This window comes from Mustela lutreola, chromosome 15, assembly GCF_030435805.1.
Source record: "Mustela lutreola isolate mMusLut2 chromosome 15, mMusLut2.pri, whole genome shotgun sequence".
Lineage (NCBI taxonomy): Eukaryota > Metazoa > Chordata > Mammalia > Carnivora > Mustelidae > Mustela > Mustela lutreola.
Window position 1 is genome coordinate 15,821,995 of NC_081304.1, and position 15,229 is coordinate 15,837,223.

A 15,229-nucleotide genomic window follows, 5' to 3' on the forward strand; every position below is an offset into this window, starting at 1 on the left:
AGAAATACAGACGCAAGTATGCGTGTGTGCACATATATGCAAATATCCCCGAGCTCCGTCCACTGAGGGGCGTTGGGAACAGGAACACCCCAAAAGCAACGAGCACTCTTAGCTTGGTTTCTAAATACCTTTCTGCACTAAAAGAAACCAGAACTCCTTGGGCGAAATGGCAGATTGAGACCGGGGCAGAGAAATGGGAAGATGAGCCTGGAACAATTTGTGCTCAAAGAACAATGGGGAGTCACAAGGTCACAGAAGCTTTGAAGGGGCCCCCACTGGCCCAATCTGAGGTAACATGAGCACCAAAATAATGATAGTATGTATAATGATCATTAAATAAAACAGAAATCTGAGTCCAAGAGTAAAGAAAGCTTTCCTAGTAGCAACTTGGAATAAAATCTGTGCTTGAGGTTGAGGGAGAGGGGATGGCTCTTTTCCTTTGCCTTCCTTTGGCTGCCTACACACACTTCAGTCCCTTCTGGACAGACTGTGTCCCCTTCTCATTCTCCTGCTGACGTGTCCTCTCCCCTGGGCTAGGCCAGAGGCATGGATGTGCAGCAGGTTTCTTTAGTCAGCAACTAGGACATTCCTACCAATAGGGAAAGCTATTACCCACAGAATCAGTCCTGGTAGACTATTTGCACATAAGGGTGTGGCTATCATCATGGTGACAGAAGCCAGGAGGATTCTTCGAGACAGCGAGACCTTCTACAACACCTCCATTGAGGAGATGCCCCTCAATATTGCTGACCTCATCTTAGGGGCTGTCCTGCTCTGCTACCCAGGGTTCAGTCTGGGGGACTGAAGAGGGACAGGAGTGGGGAGGAAAGGGAGCCAAGGGATGGACATCTTGTCATTTTTTTTTTCTTTGAATAAATGTGAATAAATGTGGTTTTTAAATTTTATTTTATTTATTTGTTTGACAGAAAGAGAGATCACAAGTAGACAGAGAGGCAGGCAGAGAAAGAGAGGGAAGCAGGCTCCCTGCCAAGCAGAGAGCCCAATGCAGGACTCGATCCCAGGACCCTGAGATCATGACCTGAGCTGAAGGCAGCGGCTTAACCCACTGAGCCACCCAGGCGCCCCAATGTGGTTTTTTGATGCAGGAAAAAAAAAAAAAAAAAAGAAAAGAAAAAAAGAGAAAGCTTTCCTTCTAGAATGCCAACCAATAAATATACAAAGAATGACAGGATTAGGAGACACTCACAGGCTACCACTATAGTGGTAATTCAGCCAAGAAATTGCAACACAGACTAGGGGGCAAAGTTTGATGAGGAATGGGTTATCTACCCTATTTCAAAGCACACATGAAGCTTCTTCGTAACTTTTCAGAGAAACCCAGTAGATACCACCTCCATTAAGTGATCAAGGTTACCACCACCAGCAGAGTAATTCAAAATTATATTACCTCAATAGGATGTAGCAGGAGGAGCACAGCACCACCGATATTCCTGCCAGAAATGTGTAACTGGAACCCAAACCCTGAGAAAGCATCAACAAATCCAAACTGAGGGACAGTCTGCAAAACAGACTGTAATCTTCAAATGTCAAGGTCATTGAAACAAATGTGGATTGTTCCAGACTATAGGAGACGGAGACAGGACAACTAAGTGCAACATTTTTCTGGTGATACAAGGTATTATTGGGCTCATTGGGAAAATCTGTGGATGGTAGTGTTTTCAGGTTTATTTTTGCTTCTGATGGATTTATTTGGTGATATAGAACATCTTCAGTTATGGGAATTACACATTAAAATATACAGGAGTGTTGGGACATCGCCTTGCAACCCACTTAATCTTAAAAGATTCAGAAGAAAATGGCCTATTCTTGTAATATTCTTGGTAACTGGTTACTTTTTTTTTTTTTTTTTAAAGATTTTTTATTTATTAATTTGACAGAGATGGCGAGGCAGGCAGAGAGAGAGAGATAGGGAAGCAGGCTCCCTGCTGAGCAGAGAGCCCGACGCGGGACTCGATCCCAGGACCCTGAGATCATGACCTGAGCCGAAGGCAGCGGCCCAACCCACTGAGCCACCCAGGTGCCCGGTAACTGGTTACTTTTAAATTCGAAATTATCAGGGGCGTTTAGGTGGCTCAGTTAAGCATCCAACTCTTGATTTTGGCTCAGGTGATGATCTCATGGTTGTGAGATCGAGCCCCACCTCAAGCTCTGAGCTCAGTGGGGAGCTGGCTTGAGATTCTGCCCCCTCCCCAACTCTCCCACCTCTACTCTCTTTCTCTCTCAATCCTTAAAGTTCTCTCAATGCCTTTTGTGTCAAACATTTAGGAGCACAATTAAAAAAAAAAAAAAAAAAAAAAAGAGACAATTTTGCTAAAAGTCAAGATTCTTTTAATTTCTTATAAAGACGTTATAAAGGAAACAGTGCTTAAAATTCCACAGAACTAAGGTTAAGTGGAAACCATGACCAAATAAATACACAAGGACTCATTTTGACGCTCTTTAAAGCAGTGTTTTTATCCAAAGAAAGATGGTTCTTCTTGATGTGCTTCTCACTGAATGAAACTTTTATTGACCTTTTGTATGTATCAACTGGCTAGCCTATGTATCTGAACTCTAAAATAATTTAATGGGACTCATAGTCAAGTGACGTGTTATTGATGATACATAATAATGTCTTGATTTATTATATTCATATATAAAAAATTCTTGATTCCTTTAAGTTCATCATTTCCATGACCATTTTAGTTATGATAAATTACAAAATGGCAAGGAAGATTCTGAGGGAGCCTCTGGGTGGCTCAGTGTCAAGCATCCGACTCTTGATCTCAACTGAGGTCTTAATGTTAGGGTCGTGAGTTCAAGCCCGGTGATGGGCTCCATGCCAAGCACGGAGCCTACTTAAAAAAATAGAAAAAGAAAAAAGAAAAAGAAAAAAACCCCCTACAAAACCTTGAGGAAAGTATAGAGTAAAGGGCTTCACAAATAAGGGCAATTATTAGAATAAAAAAAAAAAAAAAGATTTGTTCGAGGTTCAAGGTTCAAGTCTGAATCCTTGAACTTTATAAGATCAACGAGACACCGTTTGTGAATGTTCTTTCTTAAAAAACCGCCGATGAACTCAGTATCCTGTCAGGAACGGGTGGCTCTGGGCCAGCACCAGACACAAGAGGCTTGCGGTATTTGCACTGAATCCAAACCCGGTACATTGTCAGCTGCTTCCCTCGGTTCACTTGCAATCGGCGATCCACCAGGTTCTGAACCTTTTCCAGTCCAGCGGTAGTGAAAAGCGTGTCCAGCTCCTCTGGTTTGGAAAAGAGATGTTTATGTACTTCCCGCTGAAGAAAAAACATTGTCTACCACTTCCTATGTTTAATGGAGCTCTGTGAGACCATTTTTATTTATATTTTTCAAGTGGCTTGAGCTGAGCTGTTTATTTATAAGTGCAGTAGCAGCTTGGTAACAGCAAGGAGCTCGCATTTAAATGGGGGAACCCAAACCATCTGGGAAGGGCAGCTTGATATCCAGAGGGAGAGCTGAAAAGTCAGCTCAGGGGAGGAATGTTCCAGAAGGGCTTTATGGACACCTTAAGAGGACATACAAAAATCTACACAAATGTAATAACAAAGCCACTTTTTAAGGGGAGAGGTTCTGCCACTTTGACCCAGGGCTCCACAAGCAACACAATAAAGGGTCCCAGAATGGCAGTGGGCATGGGAGGCAGGGCTGGCCGCCAAGGAGAGCCATTCTGGGCTACAGCTGGAGCCGGGGAGCACAGGCCTGGCTCCGGGCACCTATAGGACGACTCAGTCTGCAGGGTGACACCAGTTGCACTGAAGTCTCGCAAAAAGGGACAGCTTTCCTGTTTGGGGCAGAGTGACAGGGAGGAAGAGGAGACAGCAGAAGGGCCCTGCGGAGGGCGGAAGGCTCCTGGAAGCAGGGAGCGGGTCCCGGGCGGCTGAGTGCAGGGGGCTGAACGGCAAGAAAAGGCTGCCAAAGGCGGGAGGGGCCCCCCAGTCTTCCCTCTGAGGGGGAACGGAGCAATGTCCAAGCTGGTGTCTGGGGGACACTGGCGCATGTAAAGAGGAGCGTTTTTGTACCTTGTGTGAAGAAGTAAACTCTGGTGCCGTCCCCTCTCACATAGAAACTTTCGGACAGACACTGACCTGCGAAGCGAGGTGATAAAAATCAGAAACTTTCCAGGGCTTCTTTGATGCTCACGGCCAATCCCATGTGTAGCACTGACACCGATTTCTTGGGCAGAGAACTTTCCTAGTGACGCTGGGCACCTGCGGGCTCGTGCTGTGGACACGGGCAGCCCCAGGAGGCGCTCAAACCCCAGTGCTCCGTCCCGCGGGCCTCAGCCTTCTCGTCTAGAGCCGGGTCATGCCGCAAATGTTTTGCCCCCTCCCGCATTCAAAAAATACCATAGACTCTTTGTGAAACAAAATAAAAATCAGTCGATCGATCAAAGCCACAGACTGTAGCTAGACCGACAGGGAGGAAACCTGAGCCACCACGACCGTTCCCCACGTCTCTCCACACGGCCACACACTCCGGGGTCCGGTTCACGTGCCCTCCACTCAGCCAGCACGGCCTCTGACCTAACGTCAGCTTACCAGCCTGCTAGGTAATCCTACGCCTCTGGGACGTCACTATAATCTCACTTGCTTTGCTCATTCCTCCCCAGCCACTCTTGTACGTGCGAGCCAGTTGGAGACAGTTACCCCGCACTCTGCTTTTCTCGTCTGGGAAGGCAGGATGGAGACCCCCTCCCCCCAGGACCACTGGTGTGGGGTCTGCCTCACGCGGCAGGCGCGATGCCCCCCTTCCACAGAGGCATTCACTTTGTTTCGAAGACTTTGTCTAAACCCACATTACGAGCTAGTTCTTGAGTAATTCCCCAAAGGACTGTTAGACTGAGTAGATAACACCAGTGTGCTTAAAAAAACAAAACGGAACAGAACAAACACAAAACCCAAACACCATTTAACAACTTGTTATTTCTACCAGTAATAGAAAAGTACATCTCCTTCTGTGAAATGGCCAGCAGTAGGTTTAAGAAGTGGTTATCTCACTCTTAAGTTTTGTTACCTTTGTTTCTGGCCACTTGAATCTGCCCTTCGGTGAATCAACTCTAAAATTTTCCTTCCTGTTGTTTTGGGTGGGAGGCCGATCTCCTCATCAATTTGCCAAGAGGCCCTTGAAGAGCAGAGATAATAACTAAGTCTTCATCTGTTCTAGACAAGGAAATGTTTTGTCTTTCAATTTATGAATGGCATCTTGGGGCACGCCACGTTTAAAAATTACTTATGTAATCAAATCTTTTCCTCAAGGTGGCTATTCTGAAAGTAGCTGTCTTGGTTAAGGGATCCTCCCAATACGGAGAGGGCACCAGTCTTCAAAAACATACCACTCTCATCATGTATTAGGTGGTTTTATATAAGGAGCTCTAATTCTAGAGTTTCTATGTGATTTCACTGACTTACAGGTCTAGTCTGATGGCACAACTGCTGCTTTGGTTATAGCAGTAAAATACCTTTCTTAAACCGAAGCTGCGCCATGTCGTAGCGGCCGTAGTCTCGCAGAAGCATCATCCCTCCGGGCTTCAGCAGCCTGCTCAGCCTGCCGATAGCCTTCTGCATCCTGCGGGCCAACAGAGAATGAAGACCAGGTCTCCTCAAGAACAACATTCCTCTCCCTTGCAGCGTGCGTGGAACAGCCAGCGGACTTCCTAACCCTGACACACACAAGCCCCGACATTTCCGCTCCTCGCTTCGGCGACATGGGAGCACACACTCTGCTTCTCATGGGAGCACACACTCTGCTTCTCAGGTGCCTTCTGCTGTCCGCTCACGGACATGGCTTTGACCCACTCCCTTCCATATGCAGAGGCCTGAGAATAACCTGCTTCTGCTGGAGGGTTCCAACTTCCATACTCTGCAGCTGGTTCCCTTCCTTTTCCTCCTGGGATGGCCTCATGGGGAAGCTACCCCTGCTCTGTGCTTCCGGGGCTCTCAGGGCCCAGCCCTAAGAATCTGCAGTGAGGATTGCTGGTGAGTTGACTCACCTGTCTGCCCCCAGGGCCTGAGCGCTCCGAAGACACAGACTGCACCTTTCCATTTGTTAAATGAAGGTGAAACCTCAAGCACTCACAATTTACACGGTGAGTCAATAGGCAAACGGGTGCCACGGGCAGAGTGCTCTACCTTCTGACTACACGATTCACACACGTAGGCCCAGTGCTGGTTTCGGCTGTACTAACGTCCAAGTATCAATGCTACAAAGCCCACTTAAATATCGAATCAAGAGTTTTAACTTTAATGTTTTGCTTCAGTCCATGTCAGCTTTTAAGTCTGTAGCATTTAAACTTCTACTGATATTTTAGCTATCAAAATCTACTGTCAACTTGAACTCACAACCCTGAGATCAAAAGTTGTGTGGTCTACCGACTGCGTCAGCCAGGTGCCCCGAGACCTCTACAGTTACGAGCATTTAGAACCACACCTGGCCTTTTGGGCTGTCCTGCACCTGCCTATTTGCACGCTCACAATATCCCTGTTAGGTCAGATGACTCAGTGCTCGCCTCAAGGAAATGTGGGACAGAGACAACTGCTCATTCCTCTGGGTCTCTGGCTGACGCTGCTTCCTGAGGACAGTATCTCATCAGGACAGCTGGCTCCCCCATGTCCAGGAAGCTCTAACAGTTATCCTGCAGGGTTTAGGAACTGACTTTCGTTTCACCTGAACTTGATCTTATGGAATTCCCCTATACTGTGGTTTTCCAAAGAGCTTAAACATAAAGGGACCCCTGAGTAAGGCTTCACTATAAATTGTGTTAATAAGCCTGCTTTACTGAAAGCATCTGAAAAGCCCAACAAGGGGAAGCCGGCTGGTTTAGTCCGTAGAGTGTGTGGCTCTTGATCGTAGAGTTGTGGGTTTGAGTCCCACGCTGGGTTTAGAGATTACTTAAAAATAACATGTTATAGGCTTATTTATTTTTTTTGAAGATTTTAGTTATTTATTTGAGAGAGAGAGAGAATGAGCGAGACATCACAGGAGGGGGTGGGATGGGGAGAGGCAGAGGGAGCAGCAGACTCCGCACTGAGCAGGGAGCCCACTGCGAGACTTGCTCCCAGGACCCTGAGATCATGACCCGAGCCTAGGGCAGACGCTTAGCCACCTGAGCCACCCAGGTGCCCTTTCAAAATAACATCCTAAAGAAAAATAAAAAGGCCGACAAGGGGATGGTATCTAATAGCTGTGGCACACCGCCAGCAGGCAGAGGTTTACAGGCATACAGGTTCAGGAAAAGGGGTGAGGCACTTGCATCGCTCTGACAGAGTGGCCTTTCCAGGCCCATCAGATCACCCTGCTTACTCGGGGTCCAACCCCGGTATCAAGGTCCCTGACACGAGCTTCGTTTTCGTTACACTACTGGTTAAGGGACCCAAAACTTACTTGTCTGGAACGACCGCCGAGAGAACAAATATGAGGATGATGACATCGAGGCTACCCCCGGGCACCGGGTAAGTCGCGTCTTCATCACACAGATCGTGAACAAATGCAAAGCACCGACGAGGATCATATGCTGAATTTGTCTGCACGGAAGACCATAGGTTAGAAAATGTTCACACACACACCATACACACACACACACACACACACACACACACACACACACACGAAAATGTTCCCCCAGCCCGGAGGAAAGCTTATCTTGCTTTAAGTGTAACTGCGGCTGCTGAGGGTTATCGCCCTAATCATGAAGGCGTGCATTCTGACTCAAAGGCTAAGAACGCCCAACAATTCCAGGGAGGAGCCTGTGGAATCCAAGTGGCATTTTCAGTTTATTTATTTAATTTATTTATTTTTAAGATTTTAAAAATTTATTTATTTGACACAGATCACAAGTAGGCAGAGAGGCAGGCAGAGAGAGAGGGGGAAGCAGGCTTCCTGCTGAGCAGAGAGCCCGATGTGGGGCTCGATCCCAAGACACTGGGATCAAGACCTGAGCTGAAGGCAGAGGCTTTAACCCACTGGGCCACCCAGGCGCCCCATTCATTTTATTTATTTATTTTTTAAACTTAAAAAAAAAAAAAGATTTTATTAAGGGAGAGAGCAGAGCGAGTGAGAGAGCATGGGGTGAGGCAGAGGGAGAAGCAGACTCCCAACTGGACTTTTTTTTTTTTTTTTAAAAGATTTTATTAATTTATTTGGGAGAGAGTACACGTGAGAGAGAGCATGAGCCGGGGAGAGGGGCAGAGGGAGAAGGAAACCAGACTCCCTGCTGAGCAGGGAACCTGATGTGGTGGCTCAGTCCCAGGACCCTGGGATCATGACCTGAGCTGAAGGCAGATCCTTAACCCACTGAGCCACCCAGGTGCCCCCCACCCCCCAAAACTGGTACTTTAAAATGGAATGTTTTAGTGGCACCTGGCTGGTTCAGTTGATAGAACATGTGACTCTTGATCTCAGGGTCATGAGTTCAAGGCCCATGTTGAGGGTATAGCTTACTCAATTTTAAAAACTAAATGAATGAATGAATGAATGAATGAGGGGAGGCACCTGGGTTACTCGGTTAGTTAAGCATCTGACTCTTGATCTCAACTCAGGTCATGATCTCAGGGTTGTGAGATGGAGCCCTGTGTTGGGGTCCACATGAGGATTCTCTATCTCTCTTCTGCCTCCCCCACACCCACTCTCACACACCTGCAGTCTCTTTAAAAAAAAAAAAAGAATGTTCTTGATTATTCTGCTTTTATTCTTTTCCTTCCTTTTTTTTTTTTTTTTAAAGATTTTATTTATTTGCCAGGGAGAGACCTAGTGAGAGAGCGAACACAAGCAGGGGGAGCAGGAGAGGGAGAAGCAGACTTCCCACTGAGCAGGGAGCCTGGGATCATGACCTGAACCGAAGGCAGATGCTTAACGACTGAGCCACCCAGGTGCCCCTATTTTACTTTTATTCTTTATTCTTACTCTGATGCACAAAAATTAGATTTGAGGATTGCAAAGTGCTCAGGGAGGTAAATGGCCACAAGGAAAAAGAAAAATCTCATCAGAAGAGAAAACACACCGACACTTTCAAAACATTTAAAAGCATGATTTAAAACAACTCCCAACCCAACTATAGCATATTACACAGATCACAGAATTCTCCAGGAAAACCTATTGGATATGGAAAATTTAACTTTATATTTTGTCCTAAAATTAACAAAGATAAAAATAAATAAAATTAACTAAAGAGAAGTCTCAATATTCAACTGGTCTAGATCCATAAAAGTAACTCACTCCAGAAAGACCTGGAGTTACCAACTCTGGAGCTCCTGTGCTAGGAACAGTAGACATGATTGTAACAACTTATTTTAGGGTAATTTCTCTTTCCGTATCTCTCTTCTCCAAAAATGTGACTTCGCTTCTCACTGGCCACAGCTAATTCAAACAGGGCAAGTAGATTACCAGCTTGGCCAGGTCAACCAGACTCTTTCTGGGGACTTTGGAATCAGGACGAGCCGTTCTGGTGAGGTTCTGAGAATGCCTGAATGGGGTAGATGTGTAAGGGGCAGGTATGTCGGGATCCTGTGAAAACCCCATTACGGAAAGCTGGTCTGTAAAGAGAACAAAGGACAAATGGGCTGTGGGCTATGGCAGATACAAAACCATGCGCTTGAGGGAGTTACTGTGACAGGAAGAGGAGGGAATGGTAACATGTCACCAGCTAGTCAACCTGCCTTGGTATCTGCCACCTCTTCAGGGCTGAGTGACAGCCCTGGCTACATTTTATGCCCTTGCTATGATCTTCTCTTTCATTGACTGAGTTGGTCTAGGTGTTTCTGTGACTTGTAACTCAAAGAACCCTGACTAGAAACAATCTTCTCATTTTAATACTTAAAACCTACGTCTACAGAGGTCAGGACACCTGCCTGACGCTCCACAGCGGCCAGTGACACCTTCCAGGTTCACGCTTGGTTCTTTCCTCTACTCCCAGCTGTTGCTAGAGACCTTGATTTTTAAGAGACCCTTTCCTCTTTAATCAGAGACAGTTACAGACAGGAACTATTGCACTTACCCGCACCAGTTCTATGGCTGTGGAAGAAAAATCACAACAGTAAACAAAGAGTCCCGGATCACTGAAATGGGCAGAAAAAACAGAACAGTTAAGACTAGAAACTGAATTATTTCTGTTTTCTCTCCTGTGTAGCAAAGTTAAAATATCAAAGGCATCAGATATTAGCAGTCAAACAGGGTTTAAAGCTCACCAATTTTCCTGATGACAAAGATAACTTAGAAATTGACACCTCCTGTCACCCATGGTTCCCAGTAACCACTATTACCAGTCTGTTGCAGTAAGTTTTGAGAAACAACACACCCCTTTCTCCTCTGTGCTGTCCTATAGTTAAACTTTACAACACACTTACTTGTTGGTTTGTAAAATCGGAAAGACTGTGTTTCCCACACCACAACCAACCTGCAGACAGAAATGAACTTTTAGTTACAGGACTTTCCAAAGAATTCCCTAGCGCTAGATAAATAATCAACCATAGATAATCTTGCCTAATTGTATTAGTAGGAAAGGTACAGTGATCACAGTTGAACAGTACCCATGACAATCTCTGACCTTGACCTCAGGAAGTTTAAAAAGAGGTAGCCATAAAAGACAAGAGCAAAGGCTCTTGATAGCAGAAGGGAGCTGATGTGGAAAAAAGGGCATGGATTGCTTTTACTTTTTGAGTTTTAACAAATGGTCCTATAGATGAAATATATATTTTTTTATTGATACAGTATTTATTTGTCTTGCCTGTCAAATCCTGAGCCAACCACTTGCCCCAGGCTGCCTGAGAGGTATAGGAAAAGGAACATACAGGGCAGAAGAGACACAGAAAGACTGATGGGAGGCGGAGACAGCTCCTCCCCATGATGGGAGAGGAGAAAGGCCACCATCAGGCAAAGAGCCCCATGGCCTCTGAGACGGCAACACCCAGAATGGCATGGGAGAGGGGGCACGACCAGTGATGAGGTTCCCAAACAGTCCCAATTCCAGCCCTAGAGCCAGTCCCCCTGCCGTGGCAGCCCCAGCCCCAATGAACTTGGCTACTGTGTCGATGTCTGTTGAAATCGCATTGGTTTGGAAGCTGCAGCTAGTAGAGAGGTCAGGGGACGTGGGGCTGCCGAGCTGCTAGGCTCTCATCTGTCAATGTCTCCGGGGCTTTCAGCACCGCTGCAGTGATTGGCTCAACAGCTGAGAGGCGCACCTGACCAAGGAGGGCGTGGAGACGAACTCTGCACAGGTGTACATTTTCCGGGGATGAGGGGCTATGGCAGGAGAGCCGCTCCCGGTGCGGAGAAGACAGAGAAGGCAGATAAAAGATTTTCTTACCGAACGGCACTGTGTCATTATTGGAAACATGCTTCTCAGACTTAGCAGAAAAATTCATGAAAAGGAGATCATGGGTCACAGTGTCCTAAACATAGTGCTGGGTGTCCTAATAACAGTGACCATTTGGGATTGGGTACCTGACCCTTGGTTTCAGCTCAGGTCATGATCTTGGGGTCATGGGATCGAGCCCTGCATCAGGCTCTGTGTTCAGTGCGGAGTCCTCTAGAAATTATCTCCTTTTCCCTATCCCTCTGCTTCTCCCGTGTTCATGCATGACCTCTTTCTAAAATAAATGAATGAAATCTTTAAAAACAAAGACAAAAAAAGCCCCAAATCCAAAAAAGACAGCGTCCATTTACTAAGGCCTTACTACATGCCAGGCACTATTGTTAGCCATTTTACATCAATATCTTAATATATGTAATTCTCATAACCGCTGTGAGGCAGACAGAGAGGGAGAAGACCCCTTCTGCTTGGAGAGGAGAAGGGATTAGGAACAGGGCTAGGGCTAGAGTACTCAACCCCAAGGCTAATCAGCCTCCAGTGGAGTGCAGAGTCACCACTTACAAATCTGCATTACAGTCGCTACCCAGACACGTTTCCAGGTCTAGCCTGGCCTCAGCACCAACATGCACACTAAGAAGACAAGAATTGAATAAAAAATTAATAAAATTAAAAAAAAAAAAAAAAAAAAAAAAAGAAGACAAGAATTGTCCACTGCCTGAGAAGCAGGCACCATCCCAACCGACCCCATCCCCCGCAGGACTCCTCCAGTGGCCGGTAGAGCAATATACAACGTTCGGATGAAGAGGACGTTCCCAGACAGCACCTCAGGTGACTTACCTTTGTCTGCCACAACACCCAGCTATCTGGACTGAATTCAGGGCAAATCATTAGTTCCAAAGTGGAGGTGTTTCTAGGCCAACCTAATGGTCAGTGCTAGTCAGCGTCTTCAGGAAGAATCACTTTTGGGATCTGCCTCTCCAGGCCGAGCACATGTACAAGAGAGCAGCCTCACTAACCCCACTATCAGGACAACAGAGAGGGGTTACCTCAAGTATTCTTTTTTGTTTTTTTAAAGGTTTATTTATTTATTTGAGAGAGAGAGAGATCGTAAGCAGGTGGGGGGGGAGGGGAAGGAGCAGGCTCCCTGTTGAGCAATGAGCCTGATGCAGGGCTTGATCCCAGGACCCTGAGATCATGATGTGAGCCCAAGGCAGAGGCTTAACCCACTGAGCCACCCAGGCGCCCCTACCTCAAGTATTCTGTAGGTGGCTGAGGACCCAGGGAACTCATCGGCATGGATTTCCAGGTGACTGAGTTTCCGAGTCACATCTTCTTCCAAAGGAGGCATCTGTGTTTTATGTCCAAGACTATCTGAAGAACACGTGTGCTGTTCTTCTGTTTTTAAACCAGGTCCCTCCTCTTTCCTCCTACCTTCAGGTACTTCACTCCTCTTGTTCTCTGAGAGCCAATCATTCAAGTCATTGTGGTTTGGGTTAGGTGCCAACTCTGGGAATTCAGTGAAAAGCCAATGTCTATCCTTGAAAAACCCATTTTCGTGGATTTTGTAGAACTCGTTCCAGTATTTGTGGGCATTGACTTCATAATCAACTGTAAATATTAAAGAAAGAACTTAAAAACCCATCCCTTGGTATTTTATGTACCCTTAATGTCAAATGTCATTCTGCTTCACTGAGTGTCATTTTATATTAAAAGCATCATCAAGTGGCGCCATAATCTCAGAGCTGGAAACCTTGTAGTCCTAATCACCTACCCTATCTGAATTCCCTCTGCGTCTTGTCCTTCTAGGGAGGAACTTCTACCAGGAAACTTTCTACCAATTCTTCACCCACATCTCTGGGTGACTCTTAGCTATTTGAAAATTCTAGCATTAAGGAAAAAAAAAAAAAAAATCTGACAATTAAGAAAAAAAAAAATCTACCTTCTGGTCAGAAAGTCCTACTATTTCTTATGGCTACACAGAACAATTCTTTTGTATTTAAGGGCAGTTATTTTCCCCCTCTAAATCCTCTCTTTTACAGGCGAAATGTTCCAGGTTCTTCAGTCATTCCCCATGTGAACTCAAGCATTAATGACACATACAGCTCTTCTTTACATACACTCCTCTGTCTGCGGTTTTTATTGAATGTGGAGCTAAGAAATGAATTCAATACTACTAAAAGATCCTAAAAACGGGAACAAGGTTAAAAGGAAAGGAGAAATGCTGAGAAGAGGGAAAAATATCTTCAGATGATTATAGAGTTCTGATGAGAGAGGACAGGTGAGACTTAAGAAAGGTAGACTGTTTCCATTGTAGCTTCAGGTGATCAAGGCATTGGCAAGTCCTAGACTTCAGTTTTCTCTTTGCAATACAGGGCCTTGACAAGAGTAGTAGAAACGGAAGAAAACAAAAAAACAAAAAACCAAAAAAACCCCAAACCTAAGAAATCGGATTTTAGTTTCTCCACTCCTACTACTATCTAACTGCTTACCTCTGGGTAAGGCACTTAATGTCCTGTGGTCCAAGTTTCTTTAACTGTAAAAAGAGGATATTGGACTACATGATTTTCAAAATCCCTTTCAACTCTAACTTACTTTGATCTATCTAGTTTCTGTCAAACTATGTAAGGTGAATATTTTATAACTGGAATCTTCTAATCGTTATAGTGAACTGTGGGATACTACTCTCCCAAGTTCAATTCCTACTTGCAAATTGTCTTATAGGACATAGGCTCAGCCAGACCTAGTTTTAGTATCTAGAGATATTTTGCAATGAAATCACCCACCTCTCCAGAAGGGTCTTTTTGCTTTGGCCACACTTACCTACACTCCTCTTCACCCAGTTTTCCTTGGCAGAAGCCCTAAAACCTCACAGCCATCACACCACTCATTAGCTCCCTCCCCGAATAAACTGAGAATCTGATCGCTAGAATCTAGCTTCAATCACATTTCCTCAGCCAAAAAAGTGTAATCATATAGACGAAGCAGAGCCTCTAAGTTGGCCATGTGACCACACGGTTGCGCTCGGATAGTCTAGTCGACTAGCTAAAAATTAATCGGTAGAAAATCAAGATACAGTTACTCCTTCTCAAATAAAGCCAAAACCCAAACTCCCTCTTCGCCCTAACAAGATTTCAGGGTGAAACTCTTTTGCGTCCTCACCCATCCTCTCCCCTCCCGTTCTACCCCCGACTTCGGGGACAGTCTTGGCGGTCTAGGATCTCTAGCCTCTCGGGGAGAGCGCCTCGAACAGTACGCTGGCTGCTGTTACCACTGAGGGCCCACCTAAGCGCACCTTGCTTCTCCTGGCACACCCGCGGGGTACTGTTCTCCTGGACTTTCCTCTCCGCTGCGGCGGCCTGCTCTTCTGACCACTCCACATTGTCCCTGGGAAAATCAAACGCGCAGTTTAGGGGCCTCACGTTCCAGCTGCGGGCAGGATAAGTCTCTGGCCATGCAGCGCCTCTCCCGTGGAAGGACAGCGCCTCGAGCAGGGCAGCGGGACTCGTGGCCCGCGATCAGGGGATTTTCAGAGCACACGGGGATGCGGGACAGGGGGCGAGCCGCAGATCGGACGAGGGGCAGGGCGGTTACCAGGCATTATGGTGAAAAACGCGCGCCGGATCGCTCAGGAATCTGCTCCCAAACTGTTGCCGCTTCTCGCCGACAGCAGCCGGAGCGCACTCAGGGTGGGAGTCCGCCATGACACCGGAGCCGGATGTGCCTGTCTTTCAGACAGGCGAAAACTTCCTGCGGGGCCACGCCCCCTCCGGAAGTCGCGGGATCTGGGCGGGAAAAGAGCAAGGAGGGGCGGGGCAGCTCTGAACTCCCGGGTCTAGGTTGGAGCTGGAGCTCCGCCCGGTGGGGGCGGGCCCTGAGTTGGGAGGCGCT

The 15,229-nt window shown here is 46.4% G+C and overlaps 1 protein-coding gene and 1 non-coding gene across 3 annotated transcripts; one reads left to right on the forward strand and one right to left on the reverse strand.

Moving 5' to 3' along the window:
* The first annotated feature begins 353 nt into the window (after positions 1-353).
* LOC131817218 (small nucleolar RNA SNORA67) lies at positions 354-465 on the forward strand. The gene has a single exon (XR_009348402.1). It is a non-coding gene; the product is annotated as a small nucleolar RNA SNORA67 (small nucleolar RNA).
* A 1,861-nt stretch (positions 466-2,326) lies between these two features.
* METTL2A (methyltransferase 2A, tRNA N3-cytidine) lies at positions 2,327-15,083 on the reverse strand. 2 transcript variants are annotated; one of them, XR_009348000.1, is made up of 10 exons: positions 14,933-15,083; positions 14,634-14,725; positions 12,591-12,949; positions 10,377-10,426; positions 10,028-10,088; positions 7,420-7,559; positions 5,498-5,604; positions 5,053-5,160; positions 4,059-4,124; positions 3,204-3,262 (listed from the first exon to the last, which is right to left on the reverse strand). XR_009348000.1 is itself a non-coding variant. In XM_059148858.1 (9 exons), exons 1-9 carry the CDS (start codon positions 15,040-15,042, stop codon positions 3,060-3,062), a joined length of 1,188 nt encoding a protein of 395 aa, XP_059004841.1. In that variant the 5' UTR covers positions 15,043-15,083; the 3' UTR covers positions 2,327-3,059. The 2 variants fall into 2 exon arrangements, 1 of the variants encoding a protein (XP_059004841.1); XM_059148858.1 differs by lacking the exon at positions 5,053-5,160 and having other exon boundaries at positions 2,327-3,262.
* Between the last annotated feature and the right edge of the window lie 146 nt (positions 15,084-15,229).